The following is a 14,317-nucleotide window of genomic DNA, read 5'->3' as shown; positions in this document are numbered from 1 at the left end:
AAAAAAAAAAAAAAAAAAAAAAAAAAAAAAAAAAAAAAAAAGAAGAAGAAGAAAAGAAAAAGAATTAAGATGTATTATATACATTTACCGACTCCCCATGATGAATGTAATCATTATAAACAGCAGACATGTACTAATACAATTTTTTTTTTCTTTTTTGGTACTGGGGATTGAACTCAGGACCTTCTGCTTGCAAGGCAGGTAGCCGAACCACTTAGCTAATCCCCAGCCCCCCTTTTTTTTTGAGATAGGGTCTCACTTTGTAGTGCAGGCTGGCCCTGAACTCACTATGTAGCCCAAGCTGGCTTTCAGCTCTGAGGTGATCCTTCTGCCTCTGCCTTTCAAGCGTTGGGATTACAGGCATGTACCATCATGCCTCACTAATAAAAATTTTTTTTTTCATACTGGGGATCAAACTCGGGACCTTATGCTTACAAAGCAGGAAGCAGAACCACTGAGATAAATCTCTGGCCCCCACCAAAAAAAATTTTTTTATAAAGGTAAAAAATTGGTAGTCATCTGGTCTTAGCCTCATGAATGCTAGGAATACATGTAGCACCATGCCTGGCACAATTAAAGCTTAAAGCTTTTCTATCAGGATAAATCACATCGAGCAGAGAAAGGTTGAAGGTCAGTAACTTGAGTGTAATATAATTGATAATGACAGATGAACAGATTTATAATCGGTTAAATGAAAATAATCTTTTAACATATAGAACAGTAATCATGAATCACAGATGAAGTATTAACACTTTTCTTTTTTAGTACTGAGGATTGAACCCAGAGCCTTCACACTGAGCTACATCCCAGTCTTCTTTTTTCTGTTTGTTTGTTTTAAATACCTTTTATATCAGTAAGTGAGCCCTGTGGGCTCAAATTTTCACTTTCCTGTTTTAGCCTCCTAGAGTTCTGAATAGTTTTAACATATTTTGAAATCAAAGACCAGAAATCTTACATGGGTGATACCCAGTGAAAATAGGAACAGATAATATAAAGGTCTCTAAAATAATTATTCAAAAAATTAAAATAAATTCATTTTTCTCATACCCACTTATTACTTAAAATAAAAATGTTATGTACTCGTGCCAATTCTGCCTCAGCCTCCTGAGTGCTGGGATTACAGGCGTGTACCACAATGCCTAGCTTGGAGTGACATTTTTGACACCACAGCTTGATTTTTTTTTTTTTTTTTTTTTTTTGTTTTTTTTTTTTTTTTTTTTTTTTTTTTTTTTGGCGCTAACAGATTGAACCTGGGGGTGGTCTACCCCTGAATACATCTCCAGCCCTTTTCTCATTTTTTTGAGATATAGTCTATCTAAATTGCCCAGGCAAGACTTGAATTTATAATCCTCCATCCTCACCCTCCCTAAAGGTTGGGCATGGTGCCGCATGCCTGTAATCCCAACACTCTGGAGGCTGAGGCAGGAGGATGGCTGAGAGTTTGAGGCCAGCCTAAGGTACATAATGAGTTCAAGGCCAGACTGACTACATGGCAAAACCCTGTCTCAAAAGCAAAAAAATAAAATAAAAGAAAAGCCAATACAGGTGCTCAGCTGTTTCTATTGGGCGGGGGAAGGGTTTGACTGCAGAGCGTAGAAATAACAAGCGGCACTGGCCGCCTGGTCGGGGTTATTATTAACAACTGGGCTCAGCTGGCTGGTAACTGGAACACGATGTTCCTGGAGCTCTCTGCTCTCTGCTACCCCCTGCAGGTGAAAATGGGAAAGCGGCTCCCAGAGTGGGGCGGGGGAACCGCAGGGGGAACATCGTCCCCTAGTGGTTGGTTTTGGCTGCACAGAAAAAAGAGCAGCCGCGGATTTAGCTCAGTGGTTCCGCTGCCCGGCCTGCTTCGCAAGTGCAAGGTCCCGAGTTTGATCCCCCGTACACCCCCACCACAAGAAAGAACAAATGAGCTTGTCCCTGTACCACTGATGGGGGCAGGGAGTCAACAAGGCTAGCCCAGGGGGACCTGGTTCAGCTTCACCTTTGCAAACAGAGTGCCTATCTTACTCTCTCTGGAAAGGACCCGTGTTGGCAGTCCCGTCTCACAAAGTGTGCAGCCCACATAGTCTCAAATCCTCTTCAAGGGACATTTAGAAGGAAAGCAGCACTTGGACGACAGCGCTTTATTGTGAGCTACAGCTACAAGTTTGCTCAAATGTGTTTGTTCCTCTGAGATTTGGACAGTTTTATTATTTTTATTTTTATTTTTTGGTACTGGGGATTGAGCTCAGGACCTTCCACTTGAGAAGAAGGTGGCAGAACTACTGGGCTAAATCCCCAGCCCCAGACAATGGTTATTTGTTAATTAAATAACAATCCTATGGCTGGGGATTTAGCTCAGTGGTTCAGTGGCCTGCCTCACAAGCTCAATGGACCGGAGTTTGATCCCCGGCACCAAAACAAAAACAAACAAACAAACAAACAATCCTATGATCATATCAACAGAAGCTCTGTGGTACAGTGCTTGAGAGCTAGGCAAGCACATAGACACACACACACACACACACACGTACAAAGCATTTTTTTCTTTTTTCTTTCCTTTTTTTTTTTGTTTTTGTTTGTTTGTTTTGGTTTTTTGAGACAGGGTCTCACTATGTAGTTGAGACTGACCTGGAACTCACTATGTAGCCCAGGCTGGTCTCGAACTCACAGCAGTCCTCCTGCCTCAGCCTCCCGAGTGCTGGGATTACAGGTGTGCGCCACCCCCCCAAGCTTTTTTCTTTTTTGAGACAGAATCTCACTATGAAGTTCAGACTGGCCTTGAAATTACTGTGTAGTCCAGGGTGGTGGCCTCAAGCTCATAACTATCTTACTGCTTCAGCCTTCCAGGAGTGCTGGGATTATAGGCATGTGCCACCATGCCTGGCAGCATTCATTTTTATACAAAAACTTTAAAGGGGCTGGGGATTTAGCTCAGTGTTTCTACCACCTGCCTCACCAGTGCAAGGTCCTGAGTTCGATCCCCAGTACTAACACAAAATAAAGCAAAACAAAACAAAACAAAACTTTAAATAACAGGAATGAAGGAGGAAGCTAGAGCCAACAACACAATGGAGAAACACATCTCTTTACCCTGCTGCCACGTGCCTGCTCATAAGCATTTCTGGACCTCTCAAGGTATGCTAGCCACTTAAGTACTTTATCGGCTACTAGAGCCATAAAGACAGAAAGGTACAGTCACAGCACTGAATAACTTCGGAAGATCTAGTATGACCATCCCAGCACTGAAGAGGTGCAGGGCACATCGTAGTCTTGATGAAGAAATGAGGCCCACTCTAGAATGCTGAGCTGCCGGGAAAGGAGTCTGAGGCTTAGGGAGGTATGGGAAGACTTTTCAGACGAGGAGCAGCCAGTGTGCTCTCCCCACTTTTCCAAAGCCTGATTGGCCTTGCATCTGTGAGCTGCGCTCTTCTGCTTGGGAAATAGCTACTTTAGTGGGCATATTTCAGGTGCATGGTGCTTTTGGGTTGCAGAAAGGGAGACAGACACAGTCCAGGGACTAATATGTGGTGTTCCAAAAGGGCATTGTTACTAACCAGCATCTTCCGTTTCTGAGAAAGCTTGAATTTCTGGGTGCTCTTGGATTCTGGAAAGAAATCATCTGTGGTCACTCCTGAAGGTCTCAGGTATTTTCTGCACAGAGGAAAAGCTCGTGGTGGGTAACAGAGCCCAGGGTGCAGAGCAGCTTCCGCTACCCTTCCCAAATCCACAAGTCATGGCCTCCCCTTGCCTCAGAGCCAGGCTCTGGGTCTTCCCAGCACCACCTTCAGATTCCTACAGATGTTGTTTAGCAAGGCCCTGATCCCAAATCATTTCCTTTCTCATCACTAGAGTCTTATAAACTTCAACAGCTGCAAGATACCCTAACAATGAACCCAGAAAGCCCTATGGACTTAAATTTCCATTCACTGTGGCTGTGACTATGGTTTCATGTCCACAAATCTCCCACATTCTAAGAATTCGATACCAAAGACAGGTGCAGTAGAACAAGAAGTGCAAGATTTGGGCCTAGGAGCTGGCATATGAGTCTGGATCTTCCACTATGGCTGATAGGATCTGGGGAGAGACATCTGGGGTTCCAATAGGATGCTCTAGGACAAGCAATTTAACCTTTTTAGTCTGGTTTCCTCTTAAAGAAATGGAGACAATTCTTGCTTTGCTTCTCACAATACTTCAAGTTTAAATAAGTTAGAAATGCAAAATACTGTGTAAACTGCAAAGAGCTGCCCAGATATTATGACAGCAGGATGTTATAAAAGTGATTCTAAGGGAGTCACACACAAACATCTTAGGAGACCCAAACTTTGTTCTAGTTAGGAAGACATTTGGAGGCCAAAAGATGGAACAAAGGGAAGAAGTAATTCCAGCAATCCATGGGGTAGGGGTATGCTACCAGACAGACCTGTGTGTTTGCTTCCCTTATATATCCTGGTGACCTTGTCAATGCTGCTTAACCACTCTGAACTTCAATGTCTTTGCCTATAAAAATGGAACTAGCCTGCTGTGATGGCACACTTGTAATTCCAGCAAGTTCAAAGACTTGAACTTGAGCTGATAAGAACAGATACTACATTTGAGCTTAGTCAAAAGGCCAAGAAGCAATAAATGTGCAGTATTCCTTTTTTTCCCCCCTCAGTATCGGGAATGGAGCTCAGGACCTTGCAGTTGCCAGGAAGGCAGAGCGCCACTGAGTTATATCCCCACCAAGTTCAGCTCTCAGAAATGACTTTGTGCTTCCCTCCTAAAATGTTTGGATATTCCTTTTTCTGAGTCTGTTTTATATGCCTTTCATCATTGACTGTAGTTTTCTAGTTTATGACTGTGCTTGGGAACAACTCTCTCAAGCCTTCTGCCTGGTTCTTGTAGACTCATTTTAGCTTTGAATAATAAAATCAAATTGACATTTCTTGCTCCAAGGGACTTTTGTTGGTTTTCTCTGTCAAGGCAGCAGACCTTGAAAGATTAAAGTGCAAGTAAGGTCAGGTTTTTCTCCATTGGGAATGAGCAGAAGGGAGGGGAGAAAGAACTACATTTAACACTTACTGAATGTCTATTATATACAAGAGCTGTGGTGAGGGCTTCCCATTTCTGCCTAAATGTTCTCAAAACTGATTTTGAGGTCTGGAAATTCAAGGGCTTTTCTTTTCTTTTCTTTTTTTCTTTTCTTTCTTTCTTTCTTTCTTTCTTTTTTGAGATCTCAAAGCTAGAAAGACATATAGTCAAAGTTTTTTTACTAAATCCATATACATAGCTTTGTTGGCCAATATACCTTGCTATCACATTTTTATAGTTTATAGAGGCTGCATCCCCTGAATGCAGGCAGGAGATAACCTAAAGCCATTGAATGTACTTGGGCTGCAAGGGTCAGCCAACAATTTGACAAGTATCTCTTATATGGATGAAGAGACAGTTATCTAATGGCTAATGACTAAAGTCCAAGAGTCTGACACAGCTGGGTTCAAATTTTAGCTTGGACTGGGGATTTCGCTCAGTGGTTCTGCCACCTGCTTCGAAAGCACAAGGTCCCAATCCCCGGTAACCCCCACCCCAAAGAAAAATCTTAGCTCCATCGCTTATATCATTAGGGTTTTTAAAAAAACTGTTTGCTTGCTTGTTTTGTCTTTTTTCTTTTTTCTTTTTTTGGTATCGGGGATCGAACCCAGTACCATTTGCTTAGGTGGCAGGCAGCAGCACCACTGAGGTAAATCCCGGGTCCTGTTTGTTTTTTAGGTATGGTCTGTCTCACTGTGTAGTTCAAGGCTGGTCTTGAACTGACTACATAGCCCAAGTTGGCCTTGAACTTACAGTGATCCTGTGGTTTCAGCTGGGATTACGGGTGTGTGCCACTCCATCTGGCCTCTGTCACTTGTAAGTATGTGTTAAAGCACCTGATCTCTCCAGGCTTCCATTTCTTCATTTGTAAGATGTGATTACTGCCTCATAGAGATGTTGGAGGATTAAACGTATAAAGCATTTTGCATACTAACGTTCAGTACAAGGTGGCTGCGACTATTAATGATAAAATACGCCTGCCCATTTGCTGATAGCATGTAAGGTCTTCATTGGACTGACAAGTGGATTCTGTTTCTGCAGCACTGATTATGTGGGGCTGGGAGTCCTAGCCCAAGGGACAGAGGCTAACGGGTGCAGAGGTCCGGATCCAAAATCATCTCCCTCTCTGAAGTACTCATCCTCTCCGCCCTCAGCCCAGCCAGCGCCTACCTCGACTTGGAGAAGCTGTAGTCCCGCGACTGCAATGGGGAAGCCATGAACCTCAGGCAGGCAGGTGGCCTGCACTAGCTGCCTGGGAAACTCTGTAGTGTACAACCCGTCACTATGGCGACCAAGCCCCAGCGGCACTGCTGTGAGGGCGGGGTTAAGGTTTGCCACGCTCCCAGCCCTAGTTTGAGAGCTGGGAAGAAGGCCAAATAGCAAAGGTGGCCCCCGATCCGAAGATGGAGTACCCTGAGAACCAGTTACTACAGGAGACTTCATACCAGATACAGAACTGAGGCAAGGGGGTAAAACAGAGCAATGCGGGGGTGAGAGACGAGCAGAGAGGCCAGGTCTACTACGCCGATGGGAATTGTAGTTTTCGGTGTACCAGAATCCCTGTTAGACAGAATTATGGCTGAGCCGGTATGTACTACATTTCCCGAAGGGCTCGACCAACCTACGTGGACCCGCCTCTGGAGCGCTTTGCATTATGGGATATGAAGTTCAAAATGTGGCGAGGTGCTGTCAGTGTCCAAAGGGAGGTGCGGGACTCGGACTCGGTTTCCCAGAGGCCCTGGTAGGCTCGCGGGCTATTGGCTAAGCGGGGCGGATCTGGTCGCTTTCCTCCCCGCCCTCAGTGACACAATAGCAGCTCCCTCCAAGATGGCGGCGGCGACGGTGGACCCGGGAGCTGGGATCCCGCAGGCTGGGGACTCCTCCGGCGGGGGCGCTGGGGGCGGGCTGCCGTCCCCCGTGGAGCAGGAGCTGAGCCAGCGCTTGCAACGCCTGTACCCCGCAGTCAACCAGCACGAGACGCCGCTGCCGCGTTCCTGGAGCCCCAAGGACAAGTACAACTACATCGGCCTCTCACAGGGAAACCTCCGCGTCCACTACAAAGGTATCGTCCGGTCCGACCGCCGGGGTACTAGTGCAGAGCGTCTGCAGGGCGGCTGGGCTCCCTCGCTCCTGCACCGTCACGTCCCTTTTCCTGCCTGAATGCTCCAGATTAGGCCTGAGTCCCTGTGGAGTGTCCAGAGTGGTGGGGTTGATCAGGCCGAGGGTTGATTGCCCGATTTGCTCTGCCTTGAGACACCCGACGTCGAGAGAACTGCAACAGGTGTCCAAACCCAGTGCTGAGCTGGACCTTCCACTTTAGGGCCTCCCTGTGTGTCCTGGGCAGACTCCAACTCCAGCTGGACGCTGCTTTGTTTCAGGAGTGACTGCAAAAAGAGGTGGTAACACCCCCCACCATTAGCCAGAGGTGCATGGGCTGATTTGCCTGCCAGTCATCTCAGAATGGGCCTGGCGTTCTGGCCTAAGTTATGGTTGGTGGGAATGACTCCCATGTCTGCTTCCTCCTTCCCGTGGACTTCCAAGCTGCCTGGGTTCTAGAGAGACTACCAGCTGCACTGGAATATTTCTCACATGCACCCACATTGTCTGTAGTCTTTATGTTATGAAAGACAGTGTCTCAGATGGAGGTGAGCCAAAGGTGCAAGGCTTATGTGTTTACTCGGTTGTCTAAATATTCCTCAGACTGAATAAGGGCGTCCTTTGGCCAGGGAAGGGTGAAGTTGCCATGGAGCAGAGAAGAGTGAAATTTAGATTGGCATTTTCTTCTACTGAAATTTCTTCCTTGCCCTACCCCACTAGGTCATGGCAAAAATCACAAAGATGCAGCCTCAGTGCGTGCCACCCACCCCATACCTGCTGCCTGTGGTATTTATTACTTTGAGGTGAAGATTGTCAGCAAAGGAAGAGATGGGTAAGCACCTTGTTACCATCTTCTTTTCCTCAAGACTGACCTGTATCTGTTCTGAGCTTGAGGTCTCTTGGGTGGTACTTGTGACTGATTTAAGCTGCTGAACACTTGGGTCTAGATTGCCTGTGTCACCTGACTGTGGGCATGATGAGGTCTAAGTAAGTAGGCATGTTGTGAGTAAAGCAGGAGACATTTTTTTAGTGATGATGTAATTAGATACTTTATAGACCAGGGACACAAGTGACAAGTTTGCATGAACAATTTAGCATCCAAAATGGGGTTTCCCCAAATTGTATATGGTGTTTATGACTTCCCTCCTTTTGCACTTGGGGCCCCTTATTTTATGGAATTTAGTCATGTAGTTGCCTCATTAAGCTTCAAAGAGCTAGTAGAGTCTTTGCAGCATTCATCAAAGCTGTGGTGACCATTCTCATCTCAGAGTAAACAGTATACACATGGTCAGAATCAGGTGACCTTGCTGCTCATAAACTTGTTTTTCAGTCCAAGGACTTGAACACCAGTCAGACCAGCTGTAGAAAGATCCTCATTAAAGTCAGCATCAGGGAGACTCCCTGTTTTAGGGTGTTAAGAGACACAAGGGCTGGGGATTTAGCTCAGTGGTTCCACTGCATGCCTGGCAAGCACAAGGAAATGAGTTCGATGCCCAGTACCAAAAAAAAAAAAAAAAAAAAAAAAAAAAAAATAGACAGGCCATCAGAAGGAGTATTTTTCACTTTCTTCTTTTTTCTCCCAGTCTTCCCTTTTTCTAGCAGTTGTCACAAAGGATTTTGTTTAAGCAAAACAGTCTGTTTAAGATATGAAATAACATGACTGCAGCTGCCTTGGAAAAGCTTTCCTTGTCAGACCTTGGGTCTGGTTTGGGAAGTTTGCCAGTTCTACCAGTGACCTTTGTGCCAACCCTCAGTGTGTGCTCCTGAGCATTTAGAAAAGAATTCTTCTGTCCTAGGGACTGTCCTTTGTGGTGCATGCAAAATGTCTGAGAAGGGGTTGTGCTGTGGGCAGGACTGCCAGAGGCAGTCTAGTGCATTTACAGACAGGAAACTTTTGTTTGTTTATTTTTTGATACAGGGTCTTGCTGTGTAGCCCAGGTTAGTTTCAGATGCAATGATCCTCCTGCCTCAGCCTCCTGAGTACTGGGATCACAGGCGTGAGTCACCACAGCTGGCTAGGAAACATTGACTAGAGAGCTTTAAAGTCTTTAATATTCCCTTTCCACCATCAGATAGAACATGTGTTGAATGTACTTTAACTTGTATGAATGAAAATGGCCTCTTAAGACAAACAACTTGAAAATAGAGTGTTGACTAGGATGTTGGTGCTGGAGTCTTACATTGCCAAAGAAACCGAAGGGCATTTCCTAAAATTATAGGGCGAAGAGTAGAACAGTTTCTTTGTACACCTTATTATATTGTAGATATTGTGTATTGTAGTTGAGCTAGTAAGAGATAAAAACAACTTTTTAGAAGGAAAGCGTTTAAATTTAGAGACCTAGATCCCTTTGACTGACTTCGAACATTTCTGCCGGCCTTCCTTCTTCCATCCTCCCTTTATTTCTTCCCTCCCTTCTCTCTCCAACCCCCCAATATCCTTCCTTCCCTCTTTCTTTCCTCCTTCCCTTCCTCCCTCTTTCTTTCTCTCCCCTCCCCTCCACCTCTTTCTTTCTTCCTTTTTACTATATAGTTCAGGCTGGCCTTGAACTCATTATGGAGCCTAGGCTGGCCTTAACTCACAGTAATCCTCCTGCCCCAGCCTTCAGCCTTCCAAGTATTGTGATTACAGGCATACACCATAACTTTCACTTTCCAGTTTTTAGTGTATATTTCTGGAAAAGCTTTGTTCCATGTTAGATTATCTGATTGTAGACGTTGCCTACAAGTCTAAAGCAAAGTGGGCGTATTTCTAACTTCTATTCCTAGGTTTTTTTTGTTTTGTTTTGTTTTGAGACAGGTTTTCACTGTGTAGTTCTGGCTGGCCTTGAACTCATTATGTAGCCCAGGCTGGCCTCAAACTCAGTGATCCTCCTGCCTCAGCCTCCTGAGTGCTAGGATCACGGGCATGTGCTATCATGCCTGGCTCTATTCCTAGCATTTTTACATTTGGTAAATATAGCTATCAGTCTCAGATATTTGTTTCGTTTTAAGATAGGGTCTTGCTTTGTAGCCTTGAACTCACAGCACTTCTCCTGCCTCAGCCTCCTGTGTGCTGAGATTATGGGTGTGCTTTTTTTTTTCAGTGCTGGGCATCAAACCCTGGGCCTCTCATACATTCTAGGTAAACACTATTATTGCACTACACCTTCAGCCCATTGAAGCCTCAGTTTCTGAAAAGTCCTAGGTCATATATGCCTATAATGGCCTGCTTTATTTGATCACTGTTGCATAGCAAGTATATGAACAGCCCCTCATGGCCACTCTATGGGATCTCTGAAAGCCTTCCCATAGCTAAGACATAGCCAGATAGATGTTGGTGTAGGCCAGGTAGAGTCCAAGAGCAGTTACAGGGGAGGCAGATAGCGACCAACTTGTTTCCTCTTTCCTGTAAGTGCTGAAGGTGTATTTCTGATCCTATTGGTCCATGACTCAAGCAGTAACTAGTTGTGTAGCTTTCCTGAATATCTAGTTTGAACCTCATAGCACCCCTAGGAAACAGTTGGAGCAAATGGGGATGGATGTACCTGTTTTTTGGATGAATCCCTGGAATGTGCCCTGGCTGTGGGTTTAGATGTGCAGTGGAGTAGCCTAACTTGTCAGATGTCCTCTCCTGGTCACAGACACATGTCCAAACTGTTGCTGCCTCCTTTCTCTATCAGGGCTGCTCTTGCATTCCTTCCCTGGATTAGGGTGAAGGCATGTCCTGTTGGAGTCTTACGAGATTGCATTGTTAGGTGACAGAACTGAAAGGTGCTCAGTGCTAAGTGGAGCTAGAACAGTGTGACCTGCTCTGCGCTGGGCTTGATCCATTTAGTGTTCATTGAACTTGTGTTTCTTTTTTCTTTTTTTTTGGTACTGGCAATCAAACTCAGGACCTTGTGCTTGGGAGGCAGGCAGCAGCACCACTGCACTAAATTGCCGGTCTGAACTTGTGTTTTTATAGATTTTTTTTTTTTTTTTTACAGTGTGGTGCCAGAAGTGTTTTCATGTACTCCATATGCCTGAAACATCAAAGAACCAGCCAGTGGGAGTCAAATAAGAATCAATCTTGAACCATCAGCCCCCCCCCCCCAGTGCTGGGATTACAGGCGTGCACCACCACGCCCAGCCTTGTGTTTCTATAGATTTGGATATACCTCTTTTTATTTTGGTACCAGGGATCGAACTCAGCTCCTTGCACTTGCGAGGCAGGTGGTGGCACCACTGAGCTAAATCCCTGGCCCAGGTATACTTCATTTTTAGTAATGAATCGGGTTTTTAGTGTCATGGTTTTCCAGAGATGCCTTTATTATCACAATGCCTATACTTTTTTTTTCTTCTCAATACTGGGCACTAAACTTAGAATCTCACATATGCTAGACAAACGCACTATAACCGAGCTATATCTCCAGCCTTTTTTTTTTCCAGACGGGGTCTCATTATGTACAGTATTTCAAGCTGGCCTTGAACTCACTATGTTTGTTTGTTTTGGTTTTTTAAGTCAGGTTCTATTTTGAGACAGTATCTCATTGAATTTCCCAGGCTGGCCTCAAACTTGTAATCTTCCTGCCTCAGCCTTCTGAATAGCTGGGATTATAGGCATGCTCACTGTGTCTAGCACAATGATGTCTTTTATAGAATGACACAGTAAGCTAATTAGGAAGGTTTCATTGATAGGTTTTATAGAGTATTTATCTGTCTCTAGTATGTGCCAGGCCATGTGCCAGAAGTGGAGAAATAAAGCCAATATGGGCCAACCTTGTCCTCAGGGAGCATGTGGCCTGCTCAGTAGAGAATAGGTTCAAAGGCACTTTTGCAGAGGAGGCAGAGCCTGGGCAAATTTTGAGGGATCAGTAGGAGTTTCCTAGCAGGCAGAACCTGTGGACCTATGAGTCTGATGAGTAACTAGCTCTGTGTTAGGGCACTGGGCTTTTTGGGTACTCCCCACATGTGGGGAGCTATGAATGAGGTGTTGTGTTAGAGCTAAGAGCTCAGTGCAGACTGATGGGCCTCAACTGCAGTCTGCCAAGTCACCAGAGCACAGAACTCCAGGAGCAGGTCTAGTGGGGTAAGGACACATCTGAGCCCTGTGAGTTAAGAAGCGTCCAGGTTGATTTTTCTAGGAAACCAAGGAGGACCCAAAGCCAGGGATTCTTGGCAAGAGAGCAATTTCCTTAGGCAGATTTACTGGACCTGTGGGTGTCTCTGGCTCTTAGTGATGACACATGGAGGGTGTGGCCAGCCCTGCTGACAGATGCTCCAGTGTGACCCTCAAAATAGACTGTAACATCATCCCAGTGGCAGAGGCCTCCTGACATGTGATGGGTGGCTCTACCCAAGAACAGCAAGCCTGGGCTAGAGCACTGGATGGTGTGGGGAGAGGTGGGGGTGTTCTCCTCTGCATTTCGTGCTTGAAGCAGAGATCTCTGGCCATAGCCAACCAGCTCTTGTTTGCTCCTGCAGCTGACTTTCTTTGGCCAAGCAGCAGGATACTTACCTCCACACCAGGAGGAGCAACCATTGTCTTGTCCCAGGCCTGGGCCTAAGAGCACAGGTATGAGGCCTATTTAGAGAGAAGAGATATGTCCCAGCTTACAACTTCACAGGGTGAGATAGAAGATACCCTGTCTGGGGTGGCCCCCAGCATAGACTTCTTACCTGCAAATTTGGACACAGCGTTTTTGTTTTTTTTTTTTTAAGTAATGATGAAATGTGTATGATTTATTTAATTATTATGCTGCAATATTTTTTTGTTTGTTTTTTCTTGTTTTGTTTTTTTGGGTTTTTTTTTTTTTTTTTTGGTTCCAGGGATCAAACTGGAGACCTTGCACTCAGGTGGGCAGTAGCACCACTGAGCTAAATCCCCAGCCCTATGCTGCAGTTTTGAGTATATGCATACATAATATTGCTTCTCATATTTTTTTTTTTCATTCTTTGCATAATACATGTCTTTGGTTCAGGGGATCTGCCTATTTCTATATACAGTGTGGAGTTCCTTTTTTCTTTTTTTGGTACTAGGGGTCCAACTCAGGTCCTTGCGCTTATGAGGCAGGTGGCGGCACCACTGAGCTACATCCCCGGCCCATGGGCACAGCTTCTTAGAAGAGATAATGGTGAATGGAAAGAGAAGTTAGAATGTTTTAGGTAAACAAAATGAGAAGCAGATGCTTTGGGCAGAAGAGGTAGAATGTTGAAAGGTATGGAAGCAAAACTAGGCATGGTGGGATACCTGTAGTCCCAGCTACTCAGGAGGCTGAGGCCGGAGGATTTCTTGACCCCAGGCATTTAAGGCCAGCCTTAAGGTAACATAAGACTTTGTCTTTTTTAAAAAATAAATTTTATTTATTCATTCATTCATTCATTCATTCATTCATTTATTTTTGTTTTGTTTTGTTTTTGGTACTGGGGATTGAACTCCTGAACTCAGGACCTTGCACTTGCAAGGCAGGCCATGGAATCTTAGCTAAATCCTGGCCCTAATAAATTTTATTTTATATTATCCCATTGCCCCCCTCAACCCCTCTCCCTTCCCTATGTACAAAAGCTTTGTTTTTATTTTTTCCTTCTCATAAGACTGTCTTAAAACAACAATAAATGTTAGCACAGGGCATTGAGGGTAGGCAGGGGCCAGATTGAAAAAACCCTTGTGTGCTTTGACCCAGGGACTCCCGACTTTGTCCTGAGGGCATTAGCAGTGTATGGGTACTGGCTGGAGAAGAAAAGACTGATGGTCTGATTCACCAGGTCCCTCCACTGGAGAGTCCTGCCCAGTGTGGGCCAGTGGCTTTGGGTACTTGGCTTTAGGCATATTTGTCTCACAGCAGTTCCCTCTCTCAGCTGGCCTTTCTCTGGTATGGTTAGGTACAGGGGAGGGACACTAAAGACTGGTAGCCAGGAAGGCTTCTTGGAAGTAAAGGGACTCTGCTTTTACTGGAGTTCTGTGATAGTTTGGTTTGCCAGCTCCCATGTGAAAGACAATACTATCCCATGTTTTATACCAAGCATTTCCCTCTCATGAGTCAGGATCACCTAAAGTGATTTTTCCATGGAAACTCAGAGCCACTCAGTTAATTAGGATCTCCATCTGCCACTTTTCTTGACTGGAGAACCACAGAGCCCAGGCCCTTCTAGCCTGTGACTGGTCCTCTTACTCAAGGTTACCCTCGCCCCCAGCACGTGTGACACA

At 45.2% G+C, this 14,317-nt stretch overlaps 2 protein-coding genes across 5 annotated transcripts in view; one reads left to right on the top strand and one right to left on the bottom strand.

The window, feature by feature from the left end:
• Positions 1-6,774, bottom strand: part of Tsnaxip1 (translin associated factor X interacting protein 1) — a 15,910-nt gene extending 9,136 nt beyond the window's left edge. For 3 of the 4 annotated variants that reach the window (XM_010612264.3, XM_010612265.3, XM_010612268.3), the window contains exons 1-2: positions 6,226-6,774; positions 3,540-3,636 (exon numbers count right to left, since the gene is read on the bottom strand). In XM_010612264.3, the coding sequence (XP_010610566.1) occupies positions 3,540-3,636; positions 6,226-6,272 (144 nt within the window). In that variant the 5' untranslated portion in view covers positions 6,273-6,774. Of the gene's footprint in view, positions 1-3,539; positions 3,637-5,046; positions 5,264-6,225 lie in introns of those variants that run through there. The other variant, XM_010612266.2, reaches the window with a different exon arrangement.
• A 74-nt stretch (positions 6,775-6,848) lies between these two features.
• Ranbp10 (RAN binding protein 10) overlaps positions 6,849-14,317 on the top strand; it is a 69,019-nt gene continuing 61,550 nt past the window's right edge. Inside the window, exons 1-2 of the mRNA XM_010612272.2 lie at positions 6,849-7,117; positions 7,873-7,984. Of these exons, the coding sequence (XP_010610574.1) occupies positions 6,883-7,117; positions 7,873-7,984 (347 nt within the window). The 5' untranslated portion in view covers positions 6,849-6,882. The remainder of the gene's footprint in view (positions 7,118-7,872; positions 7,985-14,317) is intronic.

This window comes from Fukomys damarensis, unplaced genomic scaffold (assembly GCF_012274545.1).
Source record: "Fukomys damarensis isolate Sample0158 unplaced genomic scaffold, DMR_v1.0_HiC HiC_scaffold_32, whole genome shotgun sequence".
In the NCBI taxonomy this organism is placed as follows: domain Eukaryota; kingdom Metazoa; phylum Chordata; class Mammalia; order Rodentia; family Bathyergidae; genus Fukomys; species Fukomys damarensis.
Note: the sequence above shows the minus strand (reverse complement) of the source record. Positions and strands in the feature narration are given on the sequence as shown.